This window comes from Scardinius erythrophthalmus (assembly GCF_964197995.2).
Source record: "Scardinius erythrophthalmus genome assembly, chromosome: 17".
Classification (NCBI taxonomy): Eukaryota; Metazoa; Chordata; class Actinopteri; order Cypriniformes; family Leuciscidae; genus Scardinius; species Scardinius erythrophthalmus.
The window spans coordinates 10,594,181-10,612,729 of NC_138237.1; the positions used below are offsets into that span (position 1 = coordinate 10,594,181).

Consider the following 18,549-nt stretch of genomic DNA (forward strand, 5'->3'; position numbering starts at 1 on the left):
CTTTCTTTAAAGCGAAGTTCGTTTTGTACAAATTGTATCTTAATTTTAATAAATGTTTCATCAACCAATAGGCTCTATGTACGATCGCTTCCGCGTTTTGTCTCAGCCCGCCCAGTTACATCCGGTGCTGCGTCAGAAGCCGTTTTTGCATTAGGTGGAGATAATGGCAAATTACACTCGCTGTTTACAAAAACTTCCTGCGGTTAACGTGAATGATGTTAACAATATTGTGAGGCAGTTAACTGTCACACATATGAGTAAGATAGAGAAGTTCTTTAAATTATAAATTTCAAGCTACATCAACAACTTTGAGGGTGAGTATTCTCTCATATCGCAAAAAAATCCGACTAGCGAATCAGTTTCTAAAATCGTTGTCTCCGTTTCTGAGAAAATGAATTTTATTAAAGTGAATGGTCCTATAGAACGCGCTATGCGGAAGTAAAGACGCCGGCTGAGATCCTACTGGAAATACGTTAGCAGCGTTCGTGCATAGAGCCTATTGCATGTATTTAATAATTAAAACCTATAGGAGACAATAAATAACCGTGACATTGAGGCTCCGATGCGCCGCGTTCACTTGCATTGCATTGTGAAGCTGAACTAGAGCGCATCTCATCGTAAATGAATGAAACTCAGCGGAGGCCTCATACATTAGCATTAAATATATTTGCTGCATCCTTTCTAGAACAGACAAGGGCATTCTTGCGGCTTTGAAATCTGGTCAAAAAAAGTTGGTGCGGATGATGAGTTTTGTGATGCGGTTGCGGATGAAATAATACACCATCCGCGTATCTCTATTGATAACAACATTGAACAATACTTTTATTCAACTTTTATTCATAATATAATATGTGTGTGTGTGTGTGTGTGTGTGTGTGTGTGTGTGTGTGTGTGTGTGTGTGTGTGTGTGTGTGTGTGTGTGTGTGTAAATTTATATTTATATAATATAAATACAAGCAGCGCCTTCAAATTAAAACGGCATGTTACACAAAGCAAACTTGCTGACTTGTTCAAGTCACGTCCCATGACTCTCGTCCAGGGCCCAGAATTTCTGCAACTCTGTCAAGAGAGACCTTTGCCAGCAAGTTTTCACCCCAGAGCAACTCAAGGCCAGATAACAAGCTACTGTGAGACGAGGAGAGTCCTACTTCTCCCTGCAAACACATACCGAAGCAGCTACATCATCTTTATCATCATCATCGTCCTCCTCGACCCTGAAGACAAAGGCTTAATTACGTTCCAAACCCGACTGGCTAATGGCCAGGTCTGCTGAATAAAGGGGGCAACGACTGTCTGGGATGACGACAGACTGAGAATTGTCCACCGACTGTGAGAAAGACTTGTCGAGAGCCTCAAGATCTGTAAAGGAACGGCAGATATCGGTCGAGAGGAGCTGGCATCATCTCAATCGCCACAAACTGCCCACCAGACTGCTCTTTAGGAAACCAGGGTGCAGGGACAATAAAGAGGCTTTTGTTCACAACGTTGACACACAACACTAGCCCACACAGTCATTCTGAGACACAGAGGACGGACATAAGGCTGAGTAAGCCTCCTCATAAATTTCACAGAAGTGTTACCATTCCCTCCAGAGACAGAAAAAAAAAGATCTCTTCTTTGAATCAGACTGATAGGAGCTATTTTTGGTCTGGCCTACGCTGACAGCTTTTGAGGAGGCCGGAGATTTATTCGAATGACTTTTAAACATGAGTGAATTGGCTTAAGACAGAATTCTACAAAATAATCGTGTTGAATGTACTGATAAAGTCATAGCTGAGGCTTGTAATGGCATTGAATTGTTTGCAAAAAAAGGACAATCCAGCGAATGTGGACAGTAAAATATTTCTTCACATTTAAAGAGATTTTTGTGAGGAAACAGCATGCTGTGTGGCATACTTGTGGTCTGAGGTTTTTCTTAAGTAGAGGGTATTCACTTTAAGTCATACTAACCTTATTTCACACAATCCCTGCCTGTTCCCCTTGCAAAAACTCACTAGGGGTGGGCTTTATATCAGTAGAAAGGATTAACTGGTAGTATTTTTTGTCAACCGGTAGAGATTTTGGACTATCGTCTCTATCGCGGTTGCGCTCACGTGACGTTGCTGTGCTGCGCCGTCACGAAAGCTTAAATCGTTTGCGTGCGTTTTTAAAGTATTGCGGTTTAAAAACAAGTGATTTTAAACCGTTAAAGTGCAGTAAGCAGCGAAAGACAACTGATTTCGCCATACGCATGCTGTCAGAGAGACTGTTTCTCAGGGCTGTCTGAGACGAGCTCACGTGAAGACGCAGCTCATAGAGCCTGTGAGTGAGAACTGAATTGAGGGCTTTTTGATGACTAATTGGGCTTGAACAGTTAAACACACATACGTATGCGTCAAAGTGGCCATGTATTTGCAAGTAAACAGTCATTTATGTCCTAAGCAAAGATAAACTGTCGAGAAATAAAACTCACGAGTATACTGGATCAGTGCAGTCTGTCTTAAAGCGACAGCATCCAAATGCTTTCGTTATTAATGTTAATCAAACAGCAACAAAAATATCTCACTGCTCTAGACTGAACCACTTTTGTAACTTTTTAATAAGAGTAAATGTATATTTAATTTACACAGAGAAGACTATGCAGGTGTTTTTTATACATTTGATTATATACAATTATGTAGTAGGCTATTTATTATTTCTAGTGCTTGAAGTTTTTCAGATAGGTCATATGATAACCATAGTTTCCACCAAAATAAAGTTACTGTGGTTATTGCTACAAAAAAGCTATTCTAATCTTATAGCAACAATCAACCAAAAGAATGACAGATTTTAACAATTACACCAAGATATTGGACTACAAATAACTAGATTTTAACATTTTCTTAGAAAAAAAAAGTTGCTTAAAGTGTTTAGAAGATTGTTTTTAGCGAATTGCTATGTGGTTGCTAAGGTGTTTTAACGCATTTCTATGAAGGTGTTCTGAGTGCTATAATGCTTGCTTTTACAGACTGCATTATGATTTTTAGCTACATAATAGTATGTAATATAAATATAGTTATATATAATATAAATATAGTTATATAATATATTAAATCATATACAGGTGAAACTCGAAAAATGTGGATATCGTGCAAAAGTTCATGTATTTCAGTAATTCAAATTAAAAGGTGAAACCTTTTTTGAATTTGGGGTTTTCATAAGCTGTAAGCCATAATCATCAAAATTATAACTTTTGCACAATATTCTAATTTTTCGAGTTTCACCAGCACAGCCTTATGTTTTTTTTGATGGAAATTTTTACTACCATGGTGTGGTAATTTACACACAAACACAAGGTTAGCGCATGAAATTCCACCACTGAATAGATAATGGATTCCTTCCGAAATGTTAAACCGAGACATCTTGTACATTTAACAAACAAGAATGTTTGCAATCATGACAAGAGGAAAGAATAGCTACAAAGTTTCAGGTTATAGAAAGTTGAAATTGCAACATGCTGACCAAACCAGAGAAACCAGGTGAACAAGGAAAGATTCAGACAAAAAGAGAGTGAAAATAATTAGAGGGGCAAAAAATCTATCTAAAAAGCAGAGAGAGTGAGACGTTCCCTGAGCGTATTATTGCAATAATTGATGAAATGGAATGTAAATCTAACATTCCACAAACTATTAATAAAAACACTCTGAATGGCACTGCACTGGTTTGGAACACACAAGGTCAGATTTTTCAAAATAAAGCAGCATTCTCTGTATGTTACTTGGCAACAGAAGCTACCGGGTTCTGAAGAGGTCAAAGATGATGGTTTCCTTACAAACACATCAAACTCAAACCTGCAGGATTCATGCCACACTCTATAATAGAAGACTTGACTCACAATTGCTTTCAATGGGGATAGTTCTTTATGTGTATATTTATAATCACCATTTCTAAACTTTCAATTTGTCAGCCATCTTGGATACATTCCTTTTTACTGATCTTCTTGCAGTGCATTGTGGGATTTCATTCTTTGTGAAGAATACATGCAAACCTGCTAAATTTGACCAAATGAAAAGAATCTACCTTTTGGAACTACTGTATCAAAGCTCACATAAGGAACATTACAATGATGACTATGTAGAATCTCATAGGTTTTGGAACAGATTCCTTCATATAACTTCCTTCAGTTTTGGATGACTGGCGTTTACACCGCATTTATGCGACTTTATGGCTTGCACTTTAACCAAAGGAAGCCAGATAGCTGGTTTCATTTGCAAAAACCCTGCGTACTTTGAGCAGATTGCTGAACACTTTGGACATGTTTTATCAACAAACGTTCTTATGTGCTCCAAAGATACCAGACTGCAATCCAAGGTCTCTGATTGTCTCGGCCATCCCAAGGCCTCGAGTTCAGAGCCAACATGGCTGGGTACCCTCGGGAGATGTGGGAGTTATCAGCGCGGTTTACCTCTGCGGAGGAGTTCATGCAGGCTCTCTGCGCTCTGGTTCAGGACGGCCCAGACCTCCTCCTCCTGCAGCGGTCCTCCTCTCACCTGCAGCGCCTCTGCCAGAGACACATGCATGCTGCCTACGGGACCACAGAACACATCAATGTTATTCATACAATCACCATCAACATTGTACATCCAGGACATTTACAAGTGCTCTCTGCACATCTATGAGGATTTTAAATTCTGAAGAACCAAATATGTATCGGGTATTTGCTATTATTGCTAACTTGGCAAAACTGTAGAAAGGCTGCATCACCTACAACAGTAGCCTAAAACAAATTCTACAGTAAATATCTGTTTGGCTATTGTTAACCAAGTGATGTCAGCCAACACACAAAGTAATTTAGAGGAGGAGCGAGTAACAAAAGATTAGGAAGATCATTTTTTTCTTTAGTATAACAAGAACTGATAAGTCAGGCACAATAAGATTTTTGGTAGCACTTTATTTTATAGTCCTGTTCCCCATGTACTTATTATAGTAATTATGGGTAATAACTAGGTACTAACCCTGAACTTAACCCATATAGTTACCTTATATGACCCAGTACTTTCTTAGGTAAGTACACTAAGTACACTACTCACACGTACTGTAAAATAAAGTGCAGCCTTTTTTTTAAATGCCTTACTGAACCCAATTTATTGCACTAAGACACAAAATATGTATTAAATAAATGGGGGTCGTTTTGATTTCACGCTGGCTTAAAGAAATAGCTACACATTTACCTTTTAAAAATGCACCATATTTCCGAGTGTAACAATATTCATCTGGAAATAATGTAGAGCAAAGCTTGATTTTATCCATAAGGATTTGAATGGAACATTAAAAGTAGGCTATGAATATATATATAATAATATTATTTGCCCCGCCCACACGGCCATGGAATACAGGGGTGGGTGGAAGACGACATAAAAAACATTCATGATTATTATGATTAGGTGAGGAGAAATCTGTGATTCTTCCATTTTAAATGTGAACCTGAAAGAGAGAACGCTCCTGAAACTGCACAGCTGATCCAAACAGTCCATCAATCGCCATAATGTCACACCAAAACAAGCAAACCTGTGTGTGTCCCGTCAGGTCTAATTGTCAGGGTGGGGTCAGTAACACTTGCAGTGAAATTGTTCGTCATTATGTTAACCACAGCTGTAGTTACAAAGAGCCATAAACCCCTGGAAATCCCAGCATGCTGTGAGGCAAGAGAGACAGAGGAAGCTCAGGGTTTAAGGGATTACTTTTGAGCGGGCATTATGCGGGGCTACCTAAATGGTCATATGTCACATTTCAATTGAACTGTGGAGTCAGACTTTTTTTAGGCAACGCGTGCATGCATGAAACATCAGAGCACATGTGACTTCTGTCATGTTTGGAGATCAACTTTCGGGGAATTTTTCATTTTCATATTATATAAAGTGATCAAAAATATATTAAGTGATAAAGGGAGTTAAATAAAAATAAATAATAGAGACCACATTTGGGAGAAAATAACAAATATTTGGTAAAAAAACAAATTATATATATAATATAAAATATATTTATATACCATTTACATACAATCACAAACAAGCAATAAATCAGGCTCAATAAGGCCAATTTATCAATTCATGTTATCTGAAAGTAAAAAAAAAAAAAATCTGTAATCTTTCATTACAATTTGGATAAAATATAAAAACAGGTTTAAGGGTGGAGATGTGTGTGTGTGTGTGTGTGTGTGTGTGTGTGTGTGTGTGTGTGTGTGTGTGTGTGTGTGAGTAAATAAATGTTTATCAACAGTGGCTATATTAACTTTTTAAAAAGCTCTAAATCTCATTTTCTGAGACCAAACACCCATGAAGAATGCACTAAAAGACATGGCAATCACCTTCCATCTAAGATACTTAAGGCCCCAACGAGAGCGGCTCATTCCACATAAGAGAAAGAAAGCTCTACAGATTGGCGCATATTTATGCAGGAATGCCATTGGGGATGTGAAACTCTCTGAAAGAGGGATATGAGGAGAGGAAAGTATGATCCGGACCCCTCCCGCACGCCTCATTAGCCTTTAGTGTGGGGGGCTGTCGTATGCAGATTGTTTTCCTCGGCTTTTGTTATTCCAACACAGCCAACGAGTGGAATGTTTTCCCCCGTCTCTCAGGGTGCAGTGGAACACTGGGTCATTCCCACCGGTACGTTTAGCCACAGGAGAACAGGAGAGAACCAGTGTAAAAAAATATGGCAGATATTCATTCCAGTAGAGCAACACCAAGGTCATAGCCGGTTCAATTCCAAGGGAATGCATGAACAGATAAAATGTCACTTTGGATAAAAGTGTCAGCCAAATGCATAAAAATGTGACTATTTGGAATGGTAAACTACCAATTTTTTTAGTAGTTTGCACAGTATGCAAATTTTCAGCTTGCACTGAATACTTGCATGACTACAACGAATACAGTATTTCACAATACAATGCATCTGACTTCCCTTTAAAGACATATTCCAGATTTAGTACACACATAATGTGGATTACCACAAAAATGTACTTCCACTAGTCACTCATTTTCTTTAAATAGCAAAAGACTGATCTACAGTGAGGCACTTACAACAAAAGTGAATGTAGCAGATTTTTTAACATTAAAATACTTTAAAAACAGACAAATTCAACGTATATAGTACATGTACTAGACACACAGATGGAGATTAAATAGGCTACAGCTCAGTCTGACAAAATTATGAATTATTATGAATTTTCAAGTAGCCAGAACTAGTCAATAAGGAAGATTATGCAGACACTTAATATTTATGTGTTAACATTTTAAGAAAAACACTATGCAAACATTTTAGTTGATAATATAATAATAATAATATAATAATTTGAGTTATTTTAATGTTATGTTTAGTTTTACCTAAAACCTTCCCTGTTCAAACAGTAATACACAAATGTGGACGTGTCAATATTCCCTTTTACAGCAGATTTAGTTCACAAACAACTGACAGTTGTAACCTAAATATGATTTTCAGTAACAACAATAAATCCTAAAACTCAGCATTAGTAACTTTCACGCCATCGGTCACAGTGAAGAAAAAGTAAAAGTTTCCCAAAATAAAAATACTTTGTTACTGTCCATCACTGAAAAACGGCAATTAAACTGTACTTATTGTGGGTGCCGCTTTCTGCTGAATTACATGTGCAACTTAGTCATGTGTGAACCATATGTTACATACTGCATGCAGATACAATATGTGACCCTGGACCACAAAGCCAGTCACATGGGTACATTTTCTGAAATTGAGATTTATACATCAGCTGAAAGCTGAATAAATAAGCTTTCCATTGATGTATGGTTTGTTAGGATAGGGCAATATTTGGCCGAGATACAGCTATGAAAATCTGGAATCTGAGGGTACAAAAAAAATAAAATAATAATAAATAAATAAATAAATAAATAAATATATTATATATATATATATATATATATATATATATATATATATATATATATATATATATATATATATATATATATATATATATACAGTGCCCTCCACAATTATTGAACCCCCTGGTAAATATGATCAAAATTGGCTGTAAAAAATAAATCTGCATCGATTATCCTTGTGATCTTTCATTCAAAAAATGTGCAAAATTCTAACCTTTCATTGAAGTAAAAGAATTGAAAGTGGGGGGAAATCACATTATGAAATAAATGTTTTTCTCCAAAACATGTTGGCCACAATTATTGAAACCCCTAGAATTTTTTACGAGTAAAATATCTCTGAAGTATATTCCCATTAATATTTACCTTTTTTAGTACACCAGGGTGACTAGGAAAATGAAACTGTCCAGCTATGACTTCGTGTTTCACAGGAGTTTAAATATGAGGAAACACAAAGGCCAAATCCCCTTAATCATCCGTCACAATGAGTAAAACTATATACAAATTTAATTGTCAGACACGACTGGATCTTCAAACAACACAGGGTTCTGTGGTCAGATGAGACTAAAACAGAGCTTTTTGGCAGCAAACACACTAGATGGGTTTGGTGAACAAGGATAAAAAGTACCCCATGTGTACAATTTAATATACCATTGGATCTTTAATGTTGTGGGCATATTTTTCTGCTGGAGGTCCTGGACTTCTTGTTCAGATACATGGCATTGTGGATTCTATCAAATATCAACAGATAAAAAATCAAAACCTGTCTGCCTCTGCTAGAAATCTTATAATATGCCGTGGTTGGATCTTCCATCAGGACAACGATCCAAAACAAACATCAAAATCAAAACAAAAATTTGTTGCGGAGCACAAAATGAAGCTTCTGCCATGACCGTCACAGTTCCCTGACCTGATGAGTGGAGTGAACTGAAGAGGAGGAGCACCAACATGGATCTGGGAATCTGAAGGATCTGGAGAGATTCTGTGTGGAGGAATGGTCTCTGATCTCTTGTCAGTTATTCTCCAAACTCATCAGGCATTATAGGAGAAGACCCAGAGCTGTTATCTTGGCAAAAGGAGATTGCAAAAAGTATTTAATAAAAGGGTTTCAATAATTGTGGCCAACGTGTTTTGGAGAAAAACATTTATTTCATAATGTGATTTTCCCCCACTTTCAATTCTTTTACTTCAATGAAAGGTTAGAATTTTGCACATTTTTTGAATGAAAGATCACAAGGATAATCGATGCAGATTTATTTTTTACAGCCAATTTTGATCATATTTACCAGGGGGTTCAATAATTGTGGAGGGCACTGTATATATATATATATATATATATATATATATATATATATATATATATATAGAAACATAAAAAAAATCACCTTCAGAGTTGTCCATTTATGTTCGCGCTGTTTGTGCTGCATTCACTCACAAAAATAAATGTTTTATATATTTACGGTAGGAAATTTTAGGTATATACGGTAGGTTTATTGCCACAAATATACCCGTGCGACTTATGACTGCGTTCCAGGGTCACATATATACACCATGATGCAGTATGAGATACGCTAGCATTCCATTCTGAACATAGTGTAGCATCCGTTACACCTTCCACCCAATGTGAGCTCTCACACCCGAGTGTTTATTTCATTATGTAAATTTCAGAAAAGTTTCTTTTCCAGTCATTATGCATGGTGGCAGTTATTTCTAAAAATGTTAAAAGACATCAAGCAGCACTGAAATGCTCAGGACTGCAGGGGAATTTGGGTTATGCGGTATGTAATCACTTCAGGGAGAAATCTTGCACGTCTGGGGAAAATGTTTCAAGAGGAGGAAGAAAAGCCTGTTTTTAAAGTGTATTTTACACAAGCAAAAACACACAAAAACAACACAGCTTCAAACTACTTCTGTAATATTAAGCTTTATAAAATGCCTATTTTAAAAGGCCATATTTTAATTGCGATTTTCCTGATGACCATTATTCATTTTGATCAAGGTTTCTTGCAGAAAAAAAGCCACAATTTAAAAAGTACAAACATTACATAAAAAGCATAACATTTTTACTTTTTTTTTTTTTGCTACTGCACCTTTTTTAACGTTTTTATTAATATTTGGTATGTTTTTATTTTTTCATTTTAGTTAAAAGTTTTAGTAATTTGATTTTATACATTTTATTTCAGTTTTACTTTTAGTTATTTTTTACATAAGGTTAAACTAAATGAAAATGAGAAACTTATTGGCAACTGGCTGAAACAAAACAAGTTTAAAGTCAGCATGAAACGGAAGTTGTGATAGTATTTCCTTCCCTGTTGTGACGTACATCTGATTGAATCGGCTTCTCAAACAAGAACAAATGTAGGGCGGGACTTGATTTTGTTCATGGGGAATTGATTGGATGGTTTTGGTTTGCTATTGGTCACTCTAATGTGAGTGACAAGTTGCCCCGCCCTCACACCAGTAAACACATCATGAGAGAAGAGATGTTGCTGCAAGGAGGAGGGGAAGTTATTTTGATTAAAGATTAAGAGGACACATGAATTAAAAAAATAATAATAATAATGATGTGCACTGACAAATAAACAACAAAGGCTGCAATATTACTCAAAAACAAAAATTGGCCATTTTGATTTCATGGTGTTAAAGTTACGTTTGTTTTTGTATATTTTATTTTATTTCAGTTAACATTTATTTAATTTCAATTAATAAAAATGTTTTATAGGTTTATTTTCAGTTAAGTATCCCACCATTTTACTAAACACTGGTTGTGATTTGCTATGTAAATGTGGGCAGTTATATACCAAAGTTGCTTAATGCTGTGAATTTCTTAATGAGCCAGTTTTGCAGCTTATTTTCCATAATGGTCATGTAGGATCTTTTAAATTATGGGGATTCAAGATTTTCTCTAGACAGCGGCAATGAGCTGAGACATGAAACTAAGCCCCAAAACTAGTCAGTACTGAAAGAAGAGCTGCAATGGATAGTAGATTCAGGCCAAGATTATTCCCCCAGTGCCGAGCGAGCTGGGGAAACACAAACAATGAGCGTGGTCAGGGTTTTCCTGATCACAGTAATGAGGATTTTAAAGACATTCATCTTTGAAACGTGATATCTCATCACGATCCTCATGCGGGTGAAACCCCTTTACCCAAAAGAAACTTTCATGGACTGTGTAAAAAAAATGTTTTAAAGTTAAAAAATGTGGAGAACTTTTTTCCACATTAAAATACAATTTGAGTCTTTCTACCTCACCTTAAAAATTCCATGTTTAATTCAATGGTACTTGCCATTTCTTTACAATCATTTGTGAAATTTACTAGAAATTTCTGAATGAAAATAAATCCAACACTAATTTTATTCAGTGTAGAGAACAGGGTTAATGAGATAGGCGAACAGCGCTTGTTTTAAGTCATCTTCCAGATGATACAAGCACTCTGTTTTTCCCATAAATGCCCGAGACAGGAGTCATCATTTCAGTATTTTCCATTTAGTTGCAGAACTTGGCAGTATGCAGATTCAAGAATAAAACTCTAGAAGCAATCTTTTTTTTTTTTTAAGCATGGGCTAACAGTTTCCAACAGAACACCAAAGCCCAATAGAGAGGATGTTTAATTTTCTCATAACATTAATCTGTGGTTGGACCCGGTTAAATCATCTGTAATTCTAAAAACAGCCTGATGCCAGTAAGCTGAGCCGAAAATCTTTCTTGGAGATGCTTTTGACCGAAGAGAGCAAAAAACACTCCAAACTCCCACAATCCTTTGCTGGATCCCCTTACCTCTCTCTCTCTCTCTCTCACTCAATCTCTGTTAAAAATAAGGAAAACTTGAGAGCCTGGAATACCTCATAGATTTTCCAAATACAGGTCACTGAGTCCTAAAAAGCTTGTATGACATAAAACAGGAAGCAACTATCCTTTCTCAAATTAGGTTCTTCTCATTTCAGCTTCAAAATAGTAGTTCTCAACTGGTGGGCCATGACCTAAAAATTGGTCGCAAGTCTGTTCTGAAAAGGTCATGGACAAAAAACAATGTCAAAAAGGAATAATAAGAAGTAACTAACCATATAAATCACACAATTAGCAATTAGGAGAGTAATGTAATCCAAATCTAATTAATATATAGGCTAGAATGTTCATTTAGTTGTTGGTGTGCAAACTGGCATGGGACAAAATAAAAAACTGCATTATATATGTGTGTGTGTGTGAGTGTGTGTATACATATATATACACACAATGACTAGTGCACAATAATCCCTGACAACACGCTTCGCTAAAGTCAGCTTAGAACAGTAGGCTTCTGTCTGCAGTTTATGGGGAAGTAACACAGGCGACTGGAAGGACCAGATTACTGCACCATGATGAATCGGTGCATATTTTCTGCAGCATAAAACAAAACACACTTTTACATGGTAGAGGCAGAAGAACTCCCTTTTACCCTGGATGAGTCACTACTTGGATGAAAGACTAACCCCGCCCCTGATCTTCATCTCTTTTCCTATTCCACCACTTTGCTTGTGCAAGTTCATCATGATTGTTCACTGCTCAGGAAGCCTATCATTTCTTTCCATTTCTCCCATCTCTAGTAAAAAACAAGGTTGGAGAACAGAACTATGCCAATCAACTCCTCCTTTTCTCTTCTTCTTTCCTCCACACGCTCCACCAGGGCTGGACAATATAGTCTATGCAGCCAATTAGACTCAAAATGTTCAATTTATGAAGTAAAAAAGTTTTTAAAAGATTGTTAATAATAAATGGAAGAAGTGAAAGATAAAAATGTACCTTTTTTCCAGAATACAGAATCCATGATAGTCATCATCTAAAATGTACTGTGACTTATAATGCAAATATAGTGCCAAATGACGGATCCAATATACAGACACAGGATCAGTTTTCTTTCTCAGTTGTTTATGTTCACTTAAGACGCAAGCAATTGTGTTTACGAGGATACTCGCTGAGACTGCCATTTTGAAATAATTCAGAACTGTATTCGTTGTGTTGCGTTGTTTATGAAACAGTGTGCGAGTTCCGAAATGATTATTCTTTCAAGTCATCTTGTGCTTGAATGTTTTGAACTCACTTGAGTGTTAAAACTAACTAGACTTAAAACGCATGCAAATGATAAACTTTCACTCTGTGATGGTTAAACTAAAAATCGCATGCATTCCGAACAGTGGGGCCTGGTCCATACGGATCAACTACACTGTAAAAACTAAAGGAGCCTCAAGTATCCTGTTGGATACTCAAGGAACTTCAAAATGTAATTTTGGTGCCTCAAAGCTCTTTTTCCTATAGTAGGGTTACTGGAGGAGCATTGACAATCTTTGAGGTTCTTGCTGGAACTTATGGGATCCTTTAAGCACTTTGTATTTACTTCAGAGGTTCTGGAGTCACCTTTTCATTACCATGAGACCTTGAAGTGCTTTGGGGGAAAATAGAGGAACTTAAATGCGATAAAAGGGTTATTGGAAGATCTTTTAACATTTAAGTGGTTCCTGGAAGATCTCTTATGTTAAAGCCAGCATCTGGAGGAACCCAATGGTTCAGTGAGGCCCGAATTAGATTATTATTCTATTATTATTATTATTATCCTATTATTATTATTATTATAGGCTACTTAAGTTTGATTCAGTATACATACCCAGGTGAAAAAGACGTACTATTAAATGTATTAAAAATGTACTTGAGTGTGTTTTTAGTAGACCTACAATACAAATATAGCCTACTTTAATGCATTTTTATTATTATTATTATTATAGGCAAGTTTGATTCAGTATACATACCCAGGTGAAAAAGATGTACTATTAAATGTATTAAAAATGTACTTGAGTGTGTTTTTAGTAGACCTACAATACAAATATACTTTAATGCATTTTTAATACATTTAACAGTAACTATAGTCTTTTTCACTTGGGTAGCTTACATATATTTAGTATAGGCCTATTTTATTAAGTCATTTAAACCTTAAACAACAACACTAAATAATAATAATATTATATGAAGAAGAAGAAGCAGGAGGAGAAAAGTATTATTCTGTCACGAAACTGCTGCTATTCCTCTGCTGTCGTCGCTTCAGTGATCCTCGCGCTGCTCGCGCGCAACAAAGCTCAGCTGATCGTCATCAGAAAGTAACGGCTCCTCTCATCAAAGCTTCCGCCGTTTGTTCGGCTCTCCATTACAAGGTTTGTAAACTCGCCAAATAAATATAAATACAGAGTCTATTCACTATATATTTAAACACACATATATATAAACTAAATTTATTATACATTACTACGTTTTTACAGTGTTTACCACTCGTTTATTGCACAGTATCTGGTATGAAGGTTTTAGCCGCGATGCTAACTACGTTGATCTAACGTTAATGAACAAATGGAAATGATTGACTTATTGTCTTAGATTGATTTAGTCATTCAATTCAACATATTTTGTACAACTGTGTCTTCAAATTGCTGATATACCCTAACTAATTTAGAAAATTCTCTGATTCTTGGCGTTTGTTATGAATAACAAAAACAGGTTATAGTTTGCTCTGTTTTTGTTTAGCCTAACGTTAACTTTACTTACTACAGGTGCCCTCATTCTCTCTCCATTTACTGGTCAATAAATATTATGTTGTGAATAATCAGCTTTGTTCTTTTGTTTCCCCAGAACAACCATTACATTTCTAAAATAATCTGAACATTTCAGTGGCAACATTGAATTACAGTAAGTTACCTGCACCACATGCAAGTACTTTATTACTATGAACTTTCTCTGTGTGAAATTGTATTGTTTGACTGTGTACTTGTGTTTTTTAATCAGTTACTCTCTGAAAATCTTTTCTCATGATCTCAAATCTCATTCATGTTACTCAGAAAAATAATATCACAGGTTTGATTCACAAAAAATGCAATAGACATTTTAACTCTGAATTATAACTTCAAGTTTAGTCTTTTTCGACAAAAAAATAAATAAATATGAAAAAGCAATTAGGCTTCAGAAGACTTGCAACACAACCCATAACACATGAGTTGTGAACTCATTGATTATTTTTAGGATCTTTTCTGGGACATTTTTGGAGCTTAACCATTTTTACATAAATTGTTGCATTGAATTGAACTAGACAAGTGTGCATAAGAATGGTTTCATGAATGATTTACACATTTTTTTTCTGCTTGTGTTTCATGCAGTGTCAGCGATCGGTGACAGGGGTTGCATTATGCCTGAGATCTGCTTTTGGGTTCCACAGACAGAAAGTCAAACAGGTTTGGAACGTCACAAGGCTGAGGAAATTATTTAAATTTCACAACTATCACTTTAATAACATTACTAACAGTAAATTTTGTACTTTGCAGGGATCTCGGAAAGCTGAAATACAAGTTTGATCAAGAATAAAAATCCTCCTGTAGACCTGAAAATCATTGAAGTGCCTGGACCATCCACCAGAAAAGAGGAAAAACAAACGGAAAACGATGCTGTACCTTTTCACTTTTCTAACTCATTAAGTACCTCACACCAACTTGGTCCCATAGTGACATTTTTGACCACAAACGAAATTGCTGATCGTGTGAATTCATATTGAAATGACTGAATTCACCAGTGAACATTCACAGAACAACAGATAATTTTACTGCACCTTAACTCTGTTTCGGGTCGAAGCCTCTACTTCTACTTCCTCTATCTTGTTTCATGAGAATACTCAACAACCATTTATGAACACTGTTGATTCAAGTCACACATTTAAGCTTTTCAAAAGCCATATTGTACATTACAGTCTCCAGTCTAACGGCATCCCAGACTTCAACATTTTATGATTCAAAATAGCTGAATAACTAACCATCTGAGATTTCAGTATAGAGATAAAGGTTTCAGCACAATTAGTGTATATTAGCACTGTTGTTTGTTTTTGGCATCTGATAAAGCTTTTGGACTTGGAAACAGTGATGTCAGACTAACCATCGGACTGAAACACAAATGTTTTAAAGTTAAGTATGATGGACATTTTTAATTAGTTCAAATGTAATTTTTTTACATTGATTTATTTAGTGGAACATATGTGTTTCCATGCATTTTGTTGAGATGTCTTTTCTTGTTTATCTATTGTATATACATGGTTGATTATTCATGTTGCTTATGTATTATACAAATTTTTTGTGTATTCATTGATATTAAGCTATAGTTAGCTTTTTTCCCCATGTGCATGGAAGTGTATGTATAAAAATGAACATCAAATATGTAATAAACAATTCTTATTTTGTATTTGGTTCAATTTGTTTATTATAATATAAGTCAAAGGTAACCATAGTAACAACATGAAATTAAATATTTAAAAAAAAAATGAAATTTGGTTCCTGGAGGCACCCAAAGTGGTTCCACACAGTGCCTAATATAAGAGTTCCTCAGGAAACCTGTGTGGTTCCTCAGAGAACCGGCCCTTTTTAAAGGGTGCCTAGAGGATCTTCAGACGGTTCCGCCGGTGTGGCGAAGTGAAGAACCCCAAAAGGTTCCTCCAGGCACCTTTTATTTTTACAGTGTACGATCCCTACTTAGGCCTACTTGACATCACGCATCCTGCAATGTGACTATCGTGGATGAGCACATCTCAATTTCGATGCTGAAACGATATATTGTGCAGCCCTAATTTCCTCAACTCCCAATGTACTTTAATGCCAAAACCATTTCTATATTCAATGTTTGCTAGATCCAATGTCAGTTTTGTGATCCATTTTGTAATGGTAATGCTTGTAATTCACACAGGGTGGGAGGTTTCTTTTCTTTTTTTTCTTCTCCCAATGGTGTGATCAATCAAGCCTCTAAAGCAGAGCTCTGGAGAAAACCAGAGGCCTCCAGAATAAAACTGCCCACTTGTAGCTGCTTCTCAGGGTCAAACACACTAATATTCGCCACGTGTTGAGCCTGGGCCAAAGGGATACACACTGTGCCCGGGGCAACAGCCCGGTTTGACTTGGATATACTGGTAGAACATAAAATATACCAGCTCTCAGTAAGTTTCCATCCTGGAAAACCCCAAAATATGTGAATCATCCAGGGAAAAAGAAAAAAACCCAAAACAGAATGGTCATTTTTATTTTAAAGCTTACTCTGCATGTCTCGTTTACTGCACTGAAAAGAAAATTAACCAATGCAAGAACACAAGAACACCCTGTGTTAACACAAAAGTAAAATGAGTTATCATATCAAACACTAGCAATGACACTCCCGTTCAAAATTATGGGGCCAGTTATACAAGTCTCTAACAAGGCTGCATATATTTGATAGAAAATACAGTAAAAACTGTAATTTTGTGAAATATTATTACAATTTAATTTGTTAAATGTTTTCTATTTTAATATTTTTAAAAATTAAATATATTCATGTGATGCAAAGTTGAAATTTCAGCATCATCATAACTCAGAAATCATTCACGCTGATTTGCTGCTCGAGAAACATTTCTTATTATTATTATCAAGTTGAAAACAGTTGTGCTACTTAATATTTTTGTGGAAACCAAGATGCATTTTTTCAGGATTATTTGATGGATAGAAATTTCAAAAGAACAGCATTTATTTAAAACAGAAATCTTTAATCTCACTTTTGATCAATTTGCTATATGAAAATCGTATTGACCCTAAACTTTTGAACAGGAGTGTATCATAATATAAAACATTTACCCCCGGTTTCACAGACAAGGCTTAAAGGAACACTCCACCATTTTTTGAAATAGGGCTTATTCACCTTCTTTCCTACATTTAGATAGGTGGGCAAATGCATTTTTGTCTCAGTGCATGCATTGTTTTAGTTTGACAGGGTCGGTGCTTGCTTAGCTTAGCATAATGAATGGAATCCTTTGTTGCCAGCTAGCATGTCCTGAGTAAAAGTGATATAAAAAATAAAAAAAAACACCTAATTACTTCTTGTGGCCTGCGTATTCACAACGAGTACAAATAGCGATGCAGATTAACACTAGGCGATTTCCAAGGCAGATATTGACTTGGGACTATATTAGGGGGAAGCACAGGCGAAGCACTGCTACTTGGGCGCAGAGATATCATGCCCAAGTAGCAGTGCTTCGCCTGTGTTTCCCCCTAATATAGTCCTTAATATATAAGTCAATATCTGCCTAGGAAATCTGCCTAGGTGGAGTGTTCCTTTAAGTCTAGTCCCAGACTAAAATGCATGTTTAAGATGTTTTAACTGATAGCAACTTGCACTGATATATCTTAAAACATGCCATTGTTTTGTCTCAAGATGAACACCAGTAATGTTTTTTTCTATGGCATGTTTAAAAAGCTACTTAAATGCTCTAATTGAACTAAAGACTAATATTAATCTAAGCCCTGTCTGTGAAACCAGGCCTAAGAGCTTTATTTCTGTGCCCAAAAAGCCATTTTATTTCAATCCACATCAGCGCTAACTCCAAAACCTAAACATTTACTCAGAATAAGCACAAAGAGTGCAAAAGAGAGTACAATTGCACATTTTAAAGAAAAACACCTCACACAGATGACTGAATATGGCCGAACTAAAAACCTGAGCTGTGAGCGTCTGGCGTGTAAAAGCGCACTGAGTTGTGGTTCAGCAGAGATGGAATTTCCTCAGCGGAGACAGACAAGAACAAAATAACACGCTGAAAGAGCAGAATTAGCATCAAAGGTGAGAGGGTGCGGCTTGATCCAGGAAGCCATCAAAACT

At 36.1% G+C, this 18,549-nt stretch overlaps 1 protein-coding gene across 3 annotated transcripts in view; it reads right to left on the minus strand.

The window, feature by feature from the left end:
* The window catches only part of ptpn13 (protein tyrosine phosphatase non-receptor type 13), an 81,382-nt gene that overhangs the window by 58,653 nt on the left and 4,180 nt on the right, over positions 1-18,549 (minus strand). For all 3 annotated transcript variants that reach the window (XM_081391384.1, XM_081391385.1, XM_081391383.1), the window contains exon 2: positions 4,424-4,543. In XM_081391384.1, coding sequence (XP_081247510.1) covers positions 4,424-4,538 — 115 coding nt within the window. In that variant the 5' untranslated portion in view covers positions 4,539-4,543. The remainder of the gene's footprint in view (positions 1-4,423; positions 4,544-18,549) is intronic.